The sequence below is a fragment of the Myotis daubentonii genome, chromosome 5 (assembly GCF_963259705.1).
Source record: "Myotis daubentonii chromosome 5, mMyoDau2.1, whole genome shotgun sequence".
Classification (NCBI taxonomy): Eukaryota; Metazoa; Chordata; class Mammalia; order Chiroptera; family Vespertilionidae; genus Myotis; species Myotis daubentonii.
This window is the reverse complement of record NC_081844.1, coordinates 51706152-51723512: the sequence shown is the minus strand read 5'-3', so window position 1 is coordinate 51723512 and position 17361 is coordinate 51706152. Positions and strand designations below refer to the sequence as shown.

The window sequence follows — 17361 nt, the reverse complement described above, 5'->3', positions numbered from 1 at the left end:
CATTTGAAAAACACCAAACTACTTATGCTAATTTAAAGGAACAGAGATTTGCGAAGACCTGTTTGTATGGAGAAACTAAATGTGACATACTTAAGGAAAACAAGGGGTAGGGAGTTAAACATATTCAAGTGACTATCCTGAATGTAGGCCAATTGAACTTTATTCTATTATTTTCTTCACCTAGCAAATATTAGTTTAAAAACCTGTCCCCTAAAAAAAATCAAGTTCCATAATTTTCCAATTGCAAATCTCAATAAATATTGAGTAAAACATAAAAAATATATGCAGAAATAATATTATAGCATTTGTAAAAATACAGATTCCAAAGAGAAAAAGAAGCTAACAATGAAGCCAGTAGCAAAACATATATGGTTCTTCATTATATGCCCAAATCCAAGAGTGCCTTATACAATCCCAATACTGTTTACTGAAGATGCAAACCTAATGTTTCATATATTAAAAAAATCATCCATGAAAATAAGCATGAGCACATGGAATCAGAGCCTAATATAAAAGTACTAAGTCACTGTTGTGGTAGAGATATCAAAATGTTGCAAACTTTCCTCAGCACTAAGGCCACAGTTGGTCTGATTTAACTTATCATTACTATGAAATATGTAAGCGTAAGAAATCAATCTTTGTTTCATTCTTACCTACGTACTTAGAATTCATCTTGGATATAACCACTCTATAATGATAAACAGTGCTGTTGGAAGAGCATCTAACACAAGCACCTTTTCAAAAATATGTGTAGGTAAATAAATTTTGAGACAGATCATGCAAGTACAAAGTCACAGCAATAGTGTAGCTCACTGCTTTCTGCCACTGCTGCTGCTGCTCCTCCTCCCTAGCCACCCTGAGAAGCAGAATAAAAGAGAACCTCCATTGATCAGCATAACCACCACAAAATAAAAGCTAAGAACTGAGAAATGCAAAGGTATAATACTGGGAGGGCCACTCCAAAGCTACAACTAGAGAAGCCCAGAAACACTGTCAACGTAACAGATGATCACCACTCTACAAAGGAGAAAATAAAATGCACGATGGGATTTCACCAAAAACTTTAGAAGGTTTCAAAAGTGACATGTTTATTTCAGAATTTAAAAAAGGATTAGTTTTCACCCCCAAAATCTCTGCAGCACAGCTAATGATAGATAAGCTAAAGATTCCATTAGAGGGAATATACAAGTTAAGAAGGGAACTTTTACAAAGATGAACTGTTTAAAAAGTATTAAAGATAAAGCAAACGATTTAGAAGGAAGCTGAAAAGGCTAGCATTTAAAAAAAAAAAGGTCATTTAAATGAGCCAACACTATGAATACTTTTTATAAATCTATAAATCTATTTTTTAAGAGCAAAAACTGACAAATAATATGGACAAATATGAAGTAATGAAGACTTATATAGATGGCTAATTATTAAAGCAGGTAAAAGGGTATTTGGAAAATGTAAACATTTATTAAATCAGCAGACCCAGATGGCATGCATACTAAGGTGTTAGGGGAACTAGCTAATGTACTTACTGAGCCACTTACAATTATTTTTGAAAAATCTTGGAGAACTGAGGAGAGATCAGAAAATTTAAAAAAGGCAAATACCAATTTTCAAAATGGTAGGAAGTGAATGCCTTGTAAATACCTTTAAAATGATAATAATTGTCGGTAAAATTTAGAATATTTTGAGAAAAGCATTCAAACTTCTAGGTTCCAACAAAATGATGAATAACACACAGAGAGATGTTTAAAAAAATCATGCCAAATTAGAATCTATTTCACCCTGAATCTCATCAGACATTATATGCCAAATCACTTCTTTTTGGCTTAGATAATAAGCATAATCATATGGACTGAAATGTTCTATAAATGGACTATGTCAGTGAGTGGCTATTTCTAATGAGGTGTCACCAAGCAGAGTGTTAGGTCCATTCTAAATTAAAATATTTACTAATGATATAAAAAAAGTAAATAGCACACTGGTAAAATATGCTGTTACTTCTAAATTGAGAACTGTTGTTAACACTGGGCAAAACAGAAAAAACAATACCATACTGATATAAATTTGAAGCAATTAAAAATGTAGATTCCAAAAATAAAAACTTGAAAAAACACTAAACAAAACATTAAAGTGAAATAATTTAAAGGACACACTTTAATGGAAAGGATAGAGTAATAACTAAAGATGAGGTAAGAAAACAATGGGTAACAGATTAATTCTTATTTCTTCATTCGTCATTGCCCCAAACACACACAAGAGCTAAAAATAAATACATAAATAAAAGCATGATATCATGGATCATTCTGATTAGACCATACACAAAATGGTGCTTAGAGTGTTGGTCTTCTAGTACCAAAAAGAGGCAAAGAGAGAAGGAATTACAACCAGAGAGACAGAAATGATGGGTTATTCCATAAGGAGATTTAAAACAGTAAAACACTAATGGCTTCAATTAAAATATCAAAGTAGAGTATGAAACTTTCACATAGGAAAACATGAACACTGGAAATCTGGGAAATCTACACTGAAATGGCAACATATGATGTGTGGATGAACCATCCAATAGTATACAACAGAGAACAGGATGGAAATGAAACTAAGCAAGCTGTTTTATCATCTTTACTTCTAATATGTAATTCTGTGAAATCACTTGGTTTTCAGTTATTATCCACCCCACGTAGCTTACAGAGAATTTCCATCTAGCCTGATTTTCTTTTCTACTATAACTAGAGATAATAAAACTCTACAGAGACAAAACCCAGCTGCGGTCTATTCCAGAAGAGTGACATCATGCAGCTTATAAAAATTAAATGAACTGCAATCCCCAACCTCCAGAGACAAAATTAATAGAGAAGTTGAATTATATACACAGAAATGAATTCCTAGGTACATTGTCTGTTGCAGGGAAACTAAAACAATAAAGCATGGAAATCCAGATGAGTAAAAATATTAACACCTCACTAAGCCTTTTAGATGAAATAATAACAAGTGTAAACAACAGATCCTACTTTGGGAAGGTTCATGGGTGTCCTCAGCCGGGTCCGGACACTCTTCATTAATATACGCTGCTCTGTTGGCAGCAAATGATACTTCATGGCTTCAATGAGGTAATCTTTGCAAGCACTGCTATTCTTGACCAGTGCTTCCTCTTCCACCCTCTGTGAGAAAAAATCACACAACCCCATGAGGGGACAGCTATTTCATAATAAAACTGCCAAAGAAACAATAGTAAAGAAGAGGAAAAAAGGAAGTAACTATCCTCTCTAATTCAGTCTAAAAGTTACAGTTAGAATATCACTGAGAGAAATAAATGAAGCCAAAAATTGCTCAAGTATCTGGTCTGCAGAGAAAAACATATATAAGTAATAAAGAACTGTAATGAAAATTATATGTCAATATCAGCTAGAGACTTATCTTTAGATAATGTTATATCCACCTATTTCTTATCTTTAAATATCAAGCCACATAGTACCAAAAACAAGAAAAAATAATTTAGATGAGTCCTTCAGGAGGGGTAGGCAATATTAATAAATTAAAGACAACCTTTTTCAAACTCAAGACGGCAGATAGTCAGAAAAGATATTCAAAATACTTTATAACAATGGGCCTACACCACAAGTAAGTCTTGTCCTTGTTATCCCTGGCCTCAAATGCAGAACAGGATTTTCTGTTCATTTTCTTAACAGCAGAGTACCAATGATTTCACAGATCACAAAAAATAATGAGGCTCTGAGAAACCCTAAAATGCTCAAATCTCATCTCTTAATAAAAAAAAAATGCTTCTTTAGATGGGTTCAATTATAAAAACGTGGAAATGTACTTGGTAGGATGCTAACAATAAAAAAGTAAACTTAAATTTATTTTAGAGACTACTAAAGACCCATTTATACCTATTTATTTCAAATAACCTGGTTTTTCTCAGCTTACAAATAAAGATAGAAATCAAAGGCATGCCACTGTGAAATTACAAAATAGAATTTAAACAGTATCAGTATAGAGCAGCCGTGTCGCCCGTTTGAAATGAATAAAACTAAAAAAAAAAAAAAAAAAAGACCGTACCCTTTTATGTAATGATGTTTACTTTGAATTTATATTAGTTCACACAAACACTCCATCCATGCTTTTGTTCCGGCCCTCCGGTCCAGTTTAAGAACCCATTGTGGCCCTTGAGTCAAAAAGTTTGCCCACCCCTGGTATAGAGTGTTGAAATTCCATTTCTGCACAGCAATTAAAAGAAGCTATCAAAGGAAAACAAACAAGATGCAGAGCAGAGGGCAGAGCCATAGGTGTTTATTTACATATGTAAGTAAACTTGCATACGATAAGCTCTAGTACTTGCTTACCCACTTTGAGAGAGGGCAAACAAATGTACAAGAATGGGGATGGCCTGAGAGAGAGCAGACCAAGGACTGCATGTGCCTTGACTGCCCTCTGTCCTTCGCCCGACTTGCACCATTCTGTAACAGGGATCTACATGCAGACAGCCCAGTGACACGGTGACACGTGTATTCATGTGTTTTGCAAATGCTTTTACCTGAACTAAATATTCCCGAGGGAGCAAAGGTAACCGTACATGTTCCATCAGCCGAGCCATAAATTCTTGCCTTACATCCTTGTCATGGTTTACCCAAGCTATTACTGCTTCAAACACCTTGTGGAAAATATGGGGAAAAGGAAAATAAGTAATGAGTTATGTACCAAGGCAACTGAATAAAATATAAGACTACATTTCATAACACAAGTTTTGCTTATAATCCAAGTTTAACCCATGGCTCAATTTTCCCCCAAAATCCTGACTTGTGATACTTAAAAAGCCATTCACTCAAATTCTTTCCTTTTTTATTTGTTGTTTAGCAAATACTTTATTTTTTTCTGAAATTAATCAGATATAATTGGTAGATAACATTGTGTAAGCTTAAAGTATACAATCTTAAGGTACTGACTTAATATATTTATATATTGCAAAATGATTTATATATTGCCGTAGCTTTTGCTAATACTTCCATCATATCACACAATTACCATTTCTTTTTTGTGGTGAGGAGATTTAAGATCTGCTCTTAGCAGCTTTCAAGCATATAATACAATGTAGTTAACTATAATCACCATGCTGTATATATCCCCAGAATTTATTCATCTTTTTATAACTAGAAGTTTGTACACTTTAACGAACATCTTCCCATTTACCCTTCCACCCAACCCCTTGTAACCTTCACTCTACTGTTTCAGAGTTCAACTTATTGAGATTCCACATACAGCACAAGTGATATTATACAGTATTTGTCTTTCTGTGCGACTTATTTCACTTAGTGTTATAACACTCTCAAGGTCCATCCATGTTGTCACAAAATGTAGCAGTTCCGTTTTTCTCAGGATTAAACAATACTTCATTGTATATACACACCGTATCTTCTTTATCCACTCATCTGTTGGTGGACACGAAGTTGTTTCCATTATCGTGGCTATTGTGCATGTGCTGCCATGAACATGGGAGTGCAAATACCTCTCTGAGACCCTGCCTTCATTTTCTTTGGCTAGATAACCAGAAATGGGATTGCTGGCTCAAGTGGTTGGTCTACTTTTAATTTAATAAGTACTTTAATAGTACTTTTATATATTTAGTTAGTACCTTTCATTTGATATTTACTAAGCCAGACAAATGAGTGAAGGAGCATCTTGGATATTGCAGACACAGGATGCAATGTGCAGAAAGGCTACCGCCCCAGATTTATGGCTCCAGCAGAACCATGCCAGACATCTGAAGGCCCTGACACTGTAGAGCAGGGACAAGCTGTCCCCATATGCCCTGCGTGAATTCTGCCCACGGAATTGTAAGCAAAGTAAGACGGTTATTGTTTTATGTCACTATATTTTATGTCACTATATTTTAGAGTGACTTGTTATGCAGCAACAGAAAACCACAAGGACCTTCTTTTCTCTAATGCAAGTATTCTCCTAGTGCTTAAGCTTTTTAGAGGTTCCGCATCCCTAGGATGAAGTCAATTTTCTTTAATATGGCTGAGAAGACATTTTATTATGTCATGTTCCCATCTTATCTCCTACCATTCGGCCAAACATATTCTAAACTCTAATCCTCTGAACCAACTACATGAAATTATTCGTTCACACCTCTTTACACCTACACGTTCTGTTCTCTCTACCTGGAATGCCCTTCCCCTTCCCACCCATCCTCATTCCCATGGCAAACTCAAACTCATTTTTAAAAACCTGAATCATGTATCTGGACCAAGCTGAACTCTCACTACCATCACCATTACAGGAATAATTAAATGCTCCTATAGTACCCTCTACAGCAAGCATGTCAAACTCGCGCCCCAGCCAAATATAATGGAATGTAAGAAACGTTTTAGTAAAAATTTCATAACTTAGTTTTTACAATATCCTGTTATACATAATTATTAATAAAGAACTACAACATTCGCTAAGGACTGATTACTACAATTGTGTTGCATTCATTTCCCTTATGCACCTTACAGAGAGGTGCACCATTTCACTCCACTAATTCTGGCAGCGAATATTTTAGCAGCCGATTGCCATGTCATTAGTCTTGTACTGACTTGCTTGGTGTGCACAACAGGAAATATTTCGCTTTCACAGAACAAGAAAAATAGGTTTATTTGCATTACGCTTATTCATTTGTGCAGTTATTCAGTGTCTGGTAAGTTCTTTTTCAAGAAAGAATATTAATTTTATTAAAATATTATGTTATTTTATGTTAACAATTACTCATATTTCAGCCCTTTGTATTCAGCATGTCTCTATCGAAATAAACCTACGTTTCTATGAAAATTGAAGCTTTTGCTTTTTCTAGCCCACATAAACTTAAACCTTGTTTATTTGGCCTGTGTTAGCCTTTGAGTTTGACATGCTTGCTCTACAGCATTCTGTATTCATTTACCCCACTGGTTGTCCCTCTAATCTATGAGCCAAGAATTCTATTTTGTTCATCTTCTTGTACCTAAGACTCTATGACAGTTTCTGGTATGAGGAATAGAACGAAAGTTTACACAACTTTAGATGCAAAGTACACGAAGAAAAAGTTCCAGTTTTACTTCCTCCAAACATAGTATGTTCACAAACTCGGTGCCCTGATTCCCCTGGGCTACAAAACCTACCCAAAGAGAAAAACCCACTGGGAGAAGCAGCTCCCACCTCCCCTAACAACGGTGCAGGTGGCTGACAAAAACAACCCAAAATGTGGAGAGACGGAGTCTACAAGCAGATGAAGCCCTGCACGGTGCTCTGGACGGGAGGAGCCCTGGTAGGGCTGGGATGTAAGTGGCAGGGGACCACTCTAAGTGAAGAGGACAATCAAGGGTGTTCAGTCTGAAAGCAGCTAAACTTTGCCACCCAGGGTAACTTCTTCCAATGTACATGATGGTACAATTACTTTGGGTTGAGAAATATCGCCTTTAGATCAAAATTCTTATAGGCCTCTAGCTGTGGGAAGAAACCCAGTTCCCAAAAGGCACTTGTTTCAGACAGTTTAATGTGTGCAAGTCCTTCCCATAGGGGTCAAGTACAAAACTCTAACGCCTAACAGTTTTCAACATCTCCTAAGAGCGAAGAAACAATAATTTACGCAATCAACAAATTTCTTAACTTTCAGATCAAAGATCACTGGCTGACACTACACATACAGGATCACAGTTACCAAAGTGAAATAAGGAAAAGAAAAATACTACATCACTATACATGGGGGGAATACATATATACTTACCTTCTCTTCTGAGGATATGGTCAGTTTGTCGCTTGAGATTAAGCTGCACACTTGTTCAATGCCGAGATTGAGAAATTCTTCACTAAGTACAACATCTGCAAAATGTTGCTCTGTTTGGAGGTTAAAAAGAAAATGTATTAACACCAACATTCCATTATCATACTTTCAAACTGTTTAAAAAAGAAGGGGTTTTTCTTAATCTAATCCAATAATGAAAAAAAGAACTGTTCTTCCTCAAGGCAAATGATCTCAACTTGGGTGCCAACCCCCCTCAATGGGAAATGAATAGTCTCTTCAACAAATGATGCTGGGAAAACTCGATATCCACATGCAAAATAATGGAGAAATTTTATTGGTGACTTATGAGCTCCGTGAATTTGAATATCCAAACCTCTTCCCAGATTTGGGAAGCTGTCAACCATTTTTCTTTCAATAGGCTTTCTTTCAATAGCCTTCTACTTCTAGAACTCAAATGATCCACAAATTGGTTCTTTTGGTATGCCATAGGTATCAAAGGCTTTCTTACTAACTGTCAATGTTTTTTCTTTGTTCTCCTCTGACTGGAGTTTCAAAGTTCCTGTCTTCAATCTAGCTGATTCTGCTTGATCCAATCTGTCACTGATGCTCCCTAGTGTAGTTTTTATTTCATTCACTGAATTCTTCAACTCCAGAATTTCTGTTTGGTAAACTTGTCCTTTTGTCATATACTGTTTTCCTAATTTTGTTGAATTGTCTTTCTGTGTTTTCTTGGAGCTCCTTAAGTTTCCGTAAATAGCTATTTTGAATTCTTAATGGGTAAATCATAGATCTCCATGTCTTTGGGTTCAGTTACTGGAAGACTGCAGTGACCCTTTTGTGGTGTTATAGGTCCTTCATCTTTTGTTCCTTGGAGTTTTGCAATGCTGTCTTTGCATTTAAAGTAGTAGTCACATCCTTCAGTCATCACTAACTGCCTCCAGGAGAGAGATGCCTTTCAACAGCCCTGTTAAAGATTCTGAGGCTTCCCCTGGGATTCAGTTCATCCATCGCTCTCAAAACATGTAACCTGAAAATGAACTCGATTTCATAGATATGGTCTGATTTGGGCAGAACAAAATGTGACAATCATTTTACACCTTTCAGGACACAATTACATTATCGATTTCTGTTGAATACACTATCAACTAAAACCTTAACATCTTTGGATTGGTTTGGCCAATAGAAGTCACAAAGCCAAGATAAGAAATTCTTTCCTTTTACTAAATGAGTTTTTATTCAGCTTACCATACCTCAGTAAGGTACAGTCAAAATTAGCAGCTATTGTATACTGGCAATACATACACACAAACTAAAATGTACCTAGCAAAGCATTTACTTAAAATGTAATGCTAAAGAGCAAGTCATCTCAGCATTTAGGCTTCTTCCTCTACTTATATCCAGGGTTAGTTCCCATATCCACAATCTTGCTTCAGCCACCTCCTATCTTCATTACACTAGTTCTGTTACCAACCTCGTCTATTGTTTCCACTCCTTTCACTCACAAGTTGACAGATTATTCTGTTTCTAGCACAGAGCTTTCACGGTGACACTAGTAATTTTCCTTTAATGGTTTACCACTGTCACTGAGTAAAGCCAACCTAGTTATACTACCATTCAACAATCAATTCCATCTCTCTGAACAAATCCCGTAATTGCAAAAGGACATAATGCCCAGTGGCAGAGACTATGCCATAAATATGCAAAATGCATTAAATATATATGTAGTGCATACATTATATATATGTATATATATATGTGTGTGTGTGTGTATATACAGTATACATAGTATAGTATATATATGTGTGTGTGTATTCTTCCTTATGTAGAATAGAAGGCTTTCTTCTATTATATAGAATTCTTCCTTATATAGAATAGAAGGCTTCTCTTTATTCTCTATAGCTGTTGAATGTTGCTGTTTGCGTCCCTTCTGAAAATAAGATAAGCTTATCAAGAAATGAAAGACAGCCCTGGCCAGTTTTGCTCAGTGGAAGGATCTCGGGTTTGATATCCGTCAAGGGCACTTGTGGGAGGCAACCAGTCAATGTGTCTCTCTCACGCTGATGCTTCTCTCTCTCTCTCTCTCTCTCTCTCTCTCCCTTCCACTCTCTAAAGATCAATGGAAAAAATATCCTCTAGTGAGGATAAAAAAAAAAAGAAGGAAATGAAAGACAATCCCTAGGATTTATCACACCAAGTCAGGTCCCTCATCCCAAACTAAGTCAATGAATTCAACAACAGAAGTCCAAAGTTTTGCTTGTTCTGTTTTGTATATACGCAGTGATAAGGTACAAATACTCTGATTTCTAAGCACCTTTTTTTTAATCAAAATTAAATGCCACGTGGGATTCCTTAATCCCTCTACACCCCATCTAGACTCTCATCTGAGAAGCAAGGTAAGTGCATGGATAACAACAGTATTTTAGATCCACAAACAGCTCATCTCTGAAAGACAAAGTGTTTGGGGGGAAATAAAGATATCTCTAGTCTTCATTTTCCTAATTAATAAAATGAAAGTGTTAGACTAGATAAATGCTAAGGTTCCCTACAAGAGCTAACACACTATAATTCTTTGATTCTGAATACTATTAGTTTGTAGGAAAAAAAAATGCATTTCTATATCTCCAGCAGTTCCATTAACACAGACAGTTTTGATGAAACCTGAACACAGCTCACTCATCTCAGCTAGAAAAACTGTCAACAAAGAAGAGCAGAAAGAATGCATGTGGCCCTGACCGGTTTGGCTCAGTGGATAGAGCGTCGGCCTGCGGACTGAACGGTCCCAGGTTCAATTCCGGTCAAGGGCATGTACCTTGGTTGCGGGCACATCCCCAGTAGGGAGTGTGCAGGAAGCACATCGATGTTTCTAACTCTCTATCCATCTTTTTCTCCCTTCCTCTCTGTAAAAAATCAATAAAATATATATTTTTAAAAAAAAGAATACTTGTGGTTTGCTAGGGCATAAATGAGGGCCATAATGAATGAGAGAATATAAAAATGATTAATCCTTTTAAGAAGTCTCATTCAAGTCTACACGAATTCAATCTAGAAGTGCTATATATCAAATGCTTTCACAGTTCTCCAAAGAATCTTCTGTGTCAGTCAATTAATGTTACAAAAGACTCTTGAATAATCAGCACCCATTCTTTGGTATGCATATCACACCATCAAGAGTAGTAATGCTGTTATTAAAACCACTCTTTCAACATAGAGGGCAGCTTTCAAATGCATGAGCTTGTTTTGACAGGTGTTTACCCCACGCAGTGGTTCCTAGACTAAATTATGGAAAGGTGGCACACGACTGAAGTAAATTGATTGCAGAAGAAAATGTTATGAGAACTGCTTTTACAGAAAATAGGGCACAATCTGAATATACTAAATTTAGGCGTGAGTTGACTATTACTGGCCTATAAACTCCTTGTAAGCAGAGGTTAAATTTTATTGGTCCTGTTATCACCCACAGCCATTTGGGTAATGCCAGGTACATAAAGAGGGTAGCTAAGAAATGACTGACCATTGGGTCTCAGCTGAACAGCTAAGAGATAGCTGAGCACAGGTTTATGAAGAAACACAAGCCCGGGAGAAGGGAGGAATACGGTCAGCACAGAAGATGAGACCTTGGAATTCCAAATCCGAACCAGGCCCTTTGTGCCCTGAAACTGTGGTCTAATGTGGCAAGTATGTTTGTGGAGGAAAGACGGTGGTCACAAGGAACTAGCAAAGGGGCAAGGGAGCCAACAGTACAGATGTGGAAGTTGCTGAGAGCAGGGGAAATCAAGTACAGGGGGCAAAGGCAATCTAAGCGTCAAGGGCAAGTATGCCTGGAGACCTAGAGAGAAAACAGGCTGCAGAGAGAATGCTGCAGACTGGAAACCAGCCAGCCAGTGCAGAGCTCAGGATGGTGACAGTAACAGAACAATGGTCTGGAGGTGATACCCTTTGACCCACCTCCCCAGTACGTAAAGAGGGGTGTAGAGGGAAGATTGTCCGTGAGTTGACAACTCTTAAAATTGGATAATGAGCATTACTCTATTTGTTATGTGTTGTAGCTTTTTATAATGAATCATATTATAAAATATTGCTTGTAAACTTAAGAAATTCAAGCAAATTTAAGACTCTGGAGCAGCTTCCTACCTGGTGAACACGTGGAGATGTGGGTGCACCCCGAGAGGGCACGGAAACTCTGTGCCCTTTCCCCAGCCCTTGCCCTGTGCATTTCTTCCACCTGGCCTGTACCTGAGTCAAATCCTTTTGTTATAAACTGAATTCTAGGACCTAACTTCAAAAGATACAGACTCTGACCTTCAGGCATTCCAGCTCTGGGAGATTTGCTGTCCTTCAACTGTAAAACCATGATGCACACCAGACCACTGTTTGACCAGTTTTGCGTCCTTCCTTATCCGAACAGACTGTGCTGGTCTGCATGCAGAGAACTTTTCAACCCTCTCCCCTTAATCTCTCTGTCCTGTTTTCTCTCTCCCTCCTTATAAACCTCTGCCTGCATTGAGATGTTAAGATGGTCATTGGGACAAGAGTCCCCATCTTCCCAGGCTGCCGGCACTTAAATACATTATTCCTGACTCAGGAGTATGGTTTAATAGCAGTACATCCTTTAAGACTAGACTTTGATTTAAAAGAGTGCATTCAAAATGAAAATCCAATTTTTCTTTATAATTTGGATGAAAGTGACTATTTTTCCACAAAAAATCCTTGGCATAATTACAAAGAAGGACTCTAGAAACTAAGATATGGAGGTGTTCTAATACTGATGGAAAACTGTTAATCTTTTATAGCATACTGTAACAAAGTTAAGATTTTAAATAAAAGAAAGAATTAGCAAAATCTGTTTCCTGAAAGCCGAGTAAATGAGTTCCTTCTGACAGAGTAAAACTATGCGATCTAGTAAGTACATCATGTAAAGCACGTCTGGACATCTTTTGCATCAATCCTGCTTTATTCATTCTTTCCCTACCCATCTCTTCAGAGTCAGTAATGTTTATCAAGCACTTTGGAGACAACTAGCAGCCCAAGGAAGATACAATGTTAAATAGTGATTACTTTATGCACAAAAATTATCAAAAAATACATATGCTTCCTTGGTTTACCTGATATAAATCACTGAAAACAGGCACATTATGTCTAGTAGTTGATGGGTCTTGAGGATTTAGAAGAAATATTTTCTATTTAGCTGAAGAAGAGAATTGGTGGTATGGAAACACATCAGTGGATTCTAATTTGTCTTTGGTTTTTCTTAAAATGCCTCATCCCACAGATTTCATGAATATCATTACACATTACAGGCATTCCCCAACTTACAAAAGGGTTGTGTTCTAAAAGTTTATCTGTAAACAAGCTTTCTGGAACTCGGGTCACATTTTCCTACTGAAACAATTTTTTAAAGGGCAGTCAGGCCAATCTACAGAAATCTATAAAGCTCAAATTTATTGGACCTATTATGTTTTACTGAAGCACTGTGGCTTTTTGTTTTCAACTAACCACCTTATACCATTATTTCTTGGATAAATGCAAAAGGAGTTCTGGGAATAATTCTCCTTTCCAATGCTCTGCATGTGCATGTGCACATATACATACACACACCCCCAGACTCGCCCACACACATGCCCTTTGCCCAGGTCCATGTGTCAAAATGTCCCTTACTCATCAAAGTAAACACGATGGAGCAGAGATTAGATGAAGGGCTCTCGCCTTTGAAGGCTGGAAGAAGTAGGAGTTACAGAGCTAATTAAGGGGCAATGGTTACGGAAGGTCCTATAGTAACTGTCCCTATTGGGTCTCACAGATACAGAGGACTGATGGTGGACTGTAACTTCCACAAGGTTTATCCTCCAGAAAGATGGTTAAAAAAACAAACAAACTTCCTAATAATCACTTTTAATATATATATTTAAATGTTTATAAACTCAAAGCAAAGTAAATTATTGGTTACTTTTGTGTTCTTTAGCTACATCCAAAGCTATAACAAGAATCTCTCCTCCCCAGAGAGGGGGAACTGAGGGTCCTACATAGCAACCATGCTATGGCTTCCTCGACAAAAGCAACAAGCCCTTCCTCTGCCAAGGGAGAGGATGCCAGCACAAGATCCTAGAATGCACTGTCTAAGGCAGGGGTGGGCAAACTTTTTGACTCGAGGGCCACAATGGGTTCTTAAACTGGACCGGAGGGCCGGAACAAAAGCATGGATGGAGTGTCTGTGTGAACTAATACATGTTAACACTGCTGCTGGTGAAGGAGCGGAGGGGAGAGCAAGAGAACCCTCCGCTCTTTCGGCTCCGCGGGCCGGATAGAACAGCCGAACGGGCCAGATCCGGCCCGCGGGCTGTAGTTTGCCCATGGCTGGGAGGGCTGCCTATGTTGGATGTACTTTTCTTTTTTTTCTTGTTAATCCTCACCTGAAGAAGTCTTTTCCATTGCTTTTCAGAGAAAGTAGAAGGGGGGGGGGGGTGGAGAGGAAGGGTGAGAGGGGGGGAGAGAGAAACATCAATGTGAAAGAGACACATTGACTGGTTGCTTTCCTCATGTGCCCCAACCAGGCGGCATGAAGTGAACCCACAACCCAGATACGGGCCCTTAACCAGGAATCAAACCCGATACCCTTAAGTAGGTGGGCTGATACTCTTAACCACTGAGCAACATGGACCAGGGCTGGATCTACTTTTCTTTTTCCCCCAGTTTTTTGTTTTTATTGGATCTACTTTTCTACTCCACCCAAAGGTATCTAGATCTTCATTGCTTTAAAGATTTTTAAGCAACAAGGCTGTCTTCATGTATTCAAGAGGAGGGTGTAAAAAGCCACAGAGATAAAATGACTTCATTTCCTATGCAAACAATGACTATTAACTTGAAAATCTGAAAGACAAATACATAGGGATTCAAAACTTGCATAAAATCAGGTATTCTATTACTTAGGCTCAATACCAATTTATAGTGTTTTTCTTTTCAAGTTCAGAATTTTATGAACATGATTCAATTATACTGTGCTACCATTATAACATTTTAAATGTCTTCTTATAAGGCCAAGATCCAGAAACAGGACATGATTTTCCAGAAATCACTATAGATTCACTTCAAAATTCAAGTTTTCCAGATTCCTCCTGGTCTCTAACTCAGCAGAGGTCTATGCGACTTGCCTGCATAGGTGTTGGCCTTGTTCAGGAGGTCTGTGCAGGCATGCATATCCGCAAAAGCCCGGATTCCTAAGCAGTTGACAGGGTGAAGCTGAGATTCCAAAAATTCACAGCAAGTCTTCTTCACATCCTGTAACTGTAACAAACCAGCAGCTGGAAGAAGCACCTGTAACACACAAGTAAGCATGATAAGGCAACTGCTGGAGAAACACTGTCACCACTTGTTGCTTCTACAGAGGGCACAAGAGGTCCAGCCACAGCTTATGATTTGCATCCAGACCCATACACAAAAAAGTAACCTAAAGATTATTTGCAAAAAAAGAGTGATGCCTCTTCATATTCCTCATAATTTTTATAGAATCTTTCAAAGGTCCTTCCTTAGTCATAAGAATATAAGAGCAATTAGATCATATTAGATTTAATGGTTCTTTTTATACGCATACAAAATAGTCTTTTGAATTTTAAAAATATAAGTTGTTAGGATGCTAGGGGGTGCTATGGTTCAGTGAAAATGATTCTGTTCCCTGAGTTTGAGCAGTCATGGGAGGAGCTTCAGTGATCTGTGGAGCAGGCGTGAGCCCAGAGGAGTACGTACCATAACAAAGCCTCATTTTGTTCATCCACGGTCTGAACAACAAGACAAATTGCTACCCTTGGGGGTAGCACCATTTTAAATTCAATAGTCTCTAGCTATAAGCAGACAGTGTCCCTAGAATGTAATACATGTGCTAAAAAGGAAAACATAAAAGATAAGTGCCTAGTAACTTTTTAATTAGTTTTTATTTGAATAACTCCAAGAAATTTTCTTTAATTATAGGTTATTCTATTCAATTTAGCTAGTATCTTCACTATAAGTACTATATCCAACACTATAACTGCTTTTCAAATAGGTCAATGATGAAAACATTTTTCCTTGTAAGTGAATTAGTACAGTGCTATGTTAAGGACCATATTTGAAAGTCAAATTTAGGAGGAAAACTTCATAAAAAGAAGTTCTCAAACATCTGCAGTTCTTTTATAAAAGCCAAAAGGAAAAAAAAGCCTCAACTATTTAGAACAATGGTCAATTTTAGAAAAGATCACGTCAGCACAAAAAAGAAATAAGACCTCCCTAGCTGGGTTGGCTCAGTGGATAGAGTGTCGGCCTGTGGACTGAAAGGTCCTGGGTTCGATTCCAGTCAAGGGCACATGCCCAGGTTGCAGTGTGGGGGGTGAAAGAGGCAGCCAATCAATGATTCTCTCTCATTATTGATGTTTCTATCTCTCTCTCCCTTCCTCTCTGAAATCAATAAAAATATATTAAAAAAAAAAAAGAAAGAAACAAGACCTAAGTTCCTTCAGTAATTGACTTTCAGATATGCCACAGAGGAAAAATAAATAATAATTTTGAATATCTTTTACAATTTTCCTAAATGTATGTAAGTTGTCCTAAATGTGGGAGAGTGCATCGTGTCTTTCTGTAACATAAACCACTCTCTTTTCTTAAAAAAAAATGTAAGTTTTAACTCTCAGATCTATAGACTGTGTATGCCCCCACATGAACATAATCAAATGGTCATGAATTAAGGACTAAGAGGATAACTTATGTTTCAGTCCAAATCCATCAACTAATATTCATTTTTTAAAAAACATAAAACAGTATGTATAGGTAATGCCTTTTCCTTCTAATTTAAGAAAAATAAAGTGCAAATAATGCTGTTTACAGCCAAACCTTTTGTGTAATGTGTATAGTGTGTTTCATTATGTTATGAGAATGAATCTCCATGGAAGACTTTAGTCGAGATAATTTGCAAATTGGAGGATTTCCTACACTGGTATAATTGTGCTCTGAAGCAATGTAAAGTGCATTCCAAGATGCTTAACAAATGCAGCCATTTAATTCAGCAAATACAAATAGTTAAGAAAGTGGTCTTCAGCGTAAGATTCAATCTCTGTGAAATTTGCACAAATAGCAATGATCACCCATCTAATCAGCATTTTTCCAGAAACACCACAGTGTAGTACAGTAATAGTCAAATTGTTTGGCAATACGGAAAGACAGAGATACTTGGGGGGGGAAAGTGGCTGAGCACAAACAGGCTCACTCATACACTGCTGGTGGGAATGTATACAGGGGTTGGCAGAAATAGGTTTACAGTTGTGAATACATGAAACACAGTTTATTCTTGTATTATTATTTCTTAATTATTGTATTATTTTCCATAAAAACAACTGTAACCCTACTCTTGTCCACCCTATATTGGCTCAGCCCTCATGAAGAGCAAATTGTCTATTTCACTTAAAATTACAAATGCCTATATCCTCTGACCCAGCAACTTAACTTACAGGTACACTAATATATGCAGAAAATCTCACGTGTACAAGACATCCATTAGAGCATTATTGTGGGTAATAGCAAAAGTTAGGAAAAAAGCCTAAATGTCCATCTTAAAGAGACTGGTTACTTATAATAATCTATTCGATGGA

General features: G+C 37.3%; 1 protein-coding gene across 3 annotated transcripts in view; it reads right to left on the bottom strand.

The window, feature by feature from the left end:
• KLHL2 (kelch like family member 2) overlaps positions 1-17361 on the bottom strand; it is an 80470-nt gene that overhangs the window by 20407 nt on the left and 42702 nt on the right. For all 3 annotated transcript variants that reach the window (XM_059697773.1, XM_059697772.1, XM_059697774.1), the window contains 4 exons: positions 14899-15061; positions 7736-7845; positions 4529-4645; positions 3003-3152 (listed from right to left, as the gene is read on the bottom strand). In XM_059697773.1, coding sequence (XP_059553756.1) covers positions 3003-3152; positions 4529-4645; positions 7736-7845; positions 14899-15061 — 540 coding nt within the window. The remainder of the gene's footprint in view (positions 1-3002; positions 3153-4528; positions 4646-7735; positions 7846-14898; positions 15062-17361) is intronic.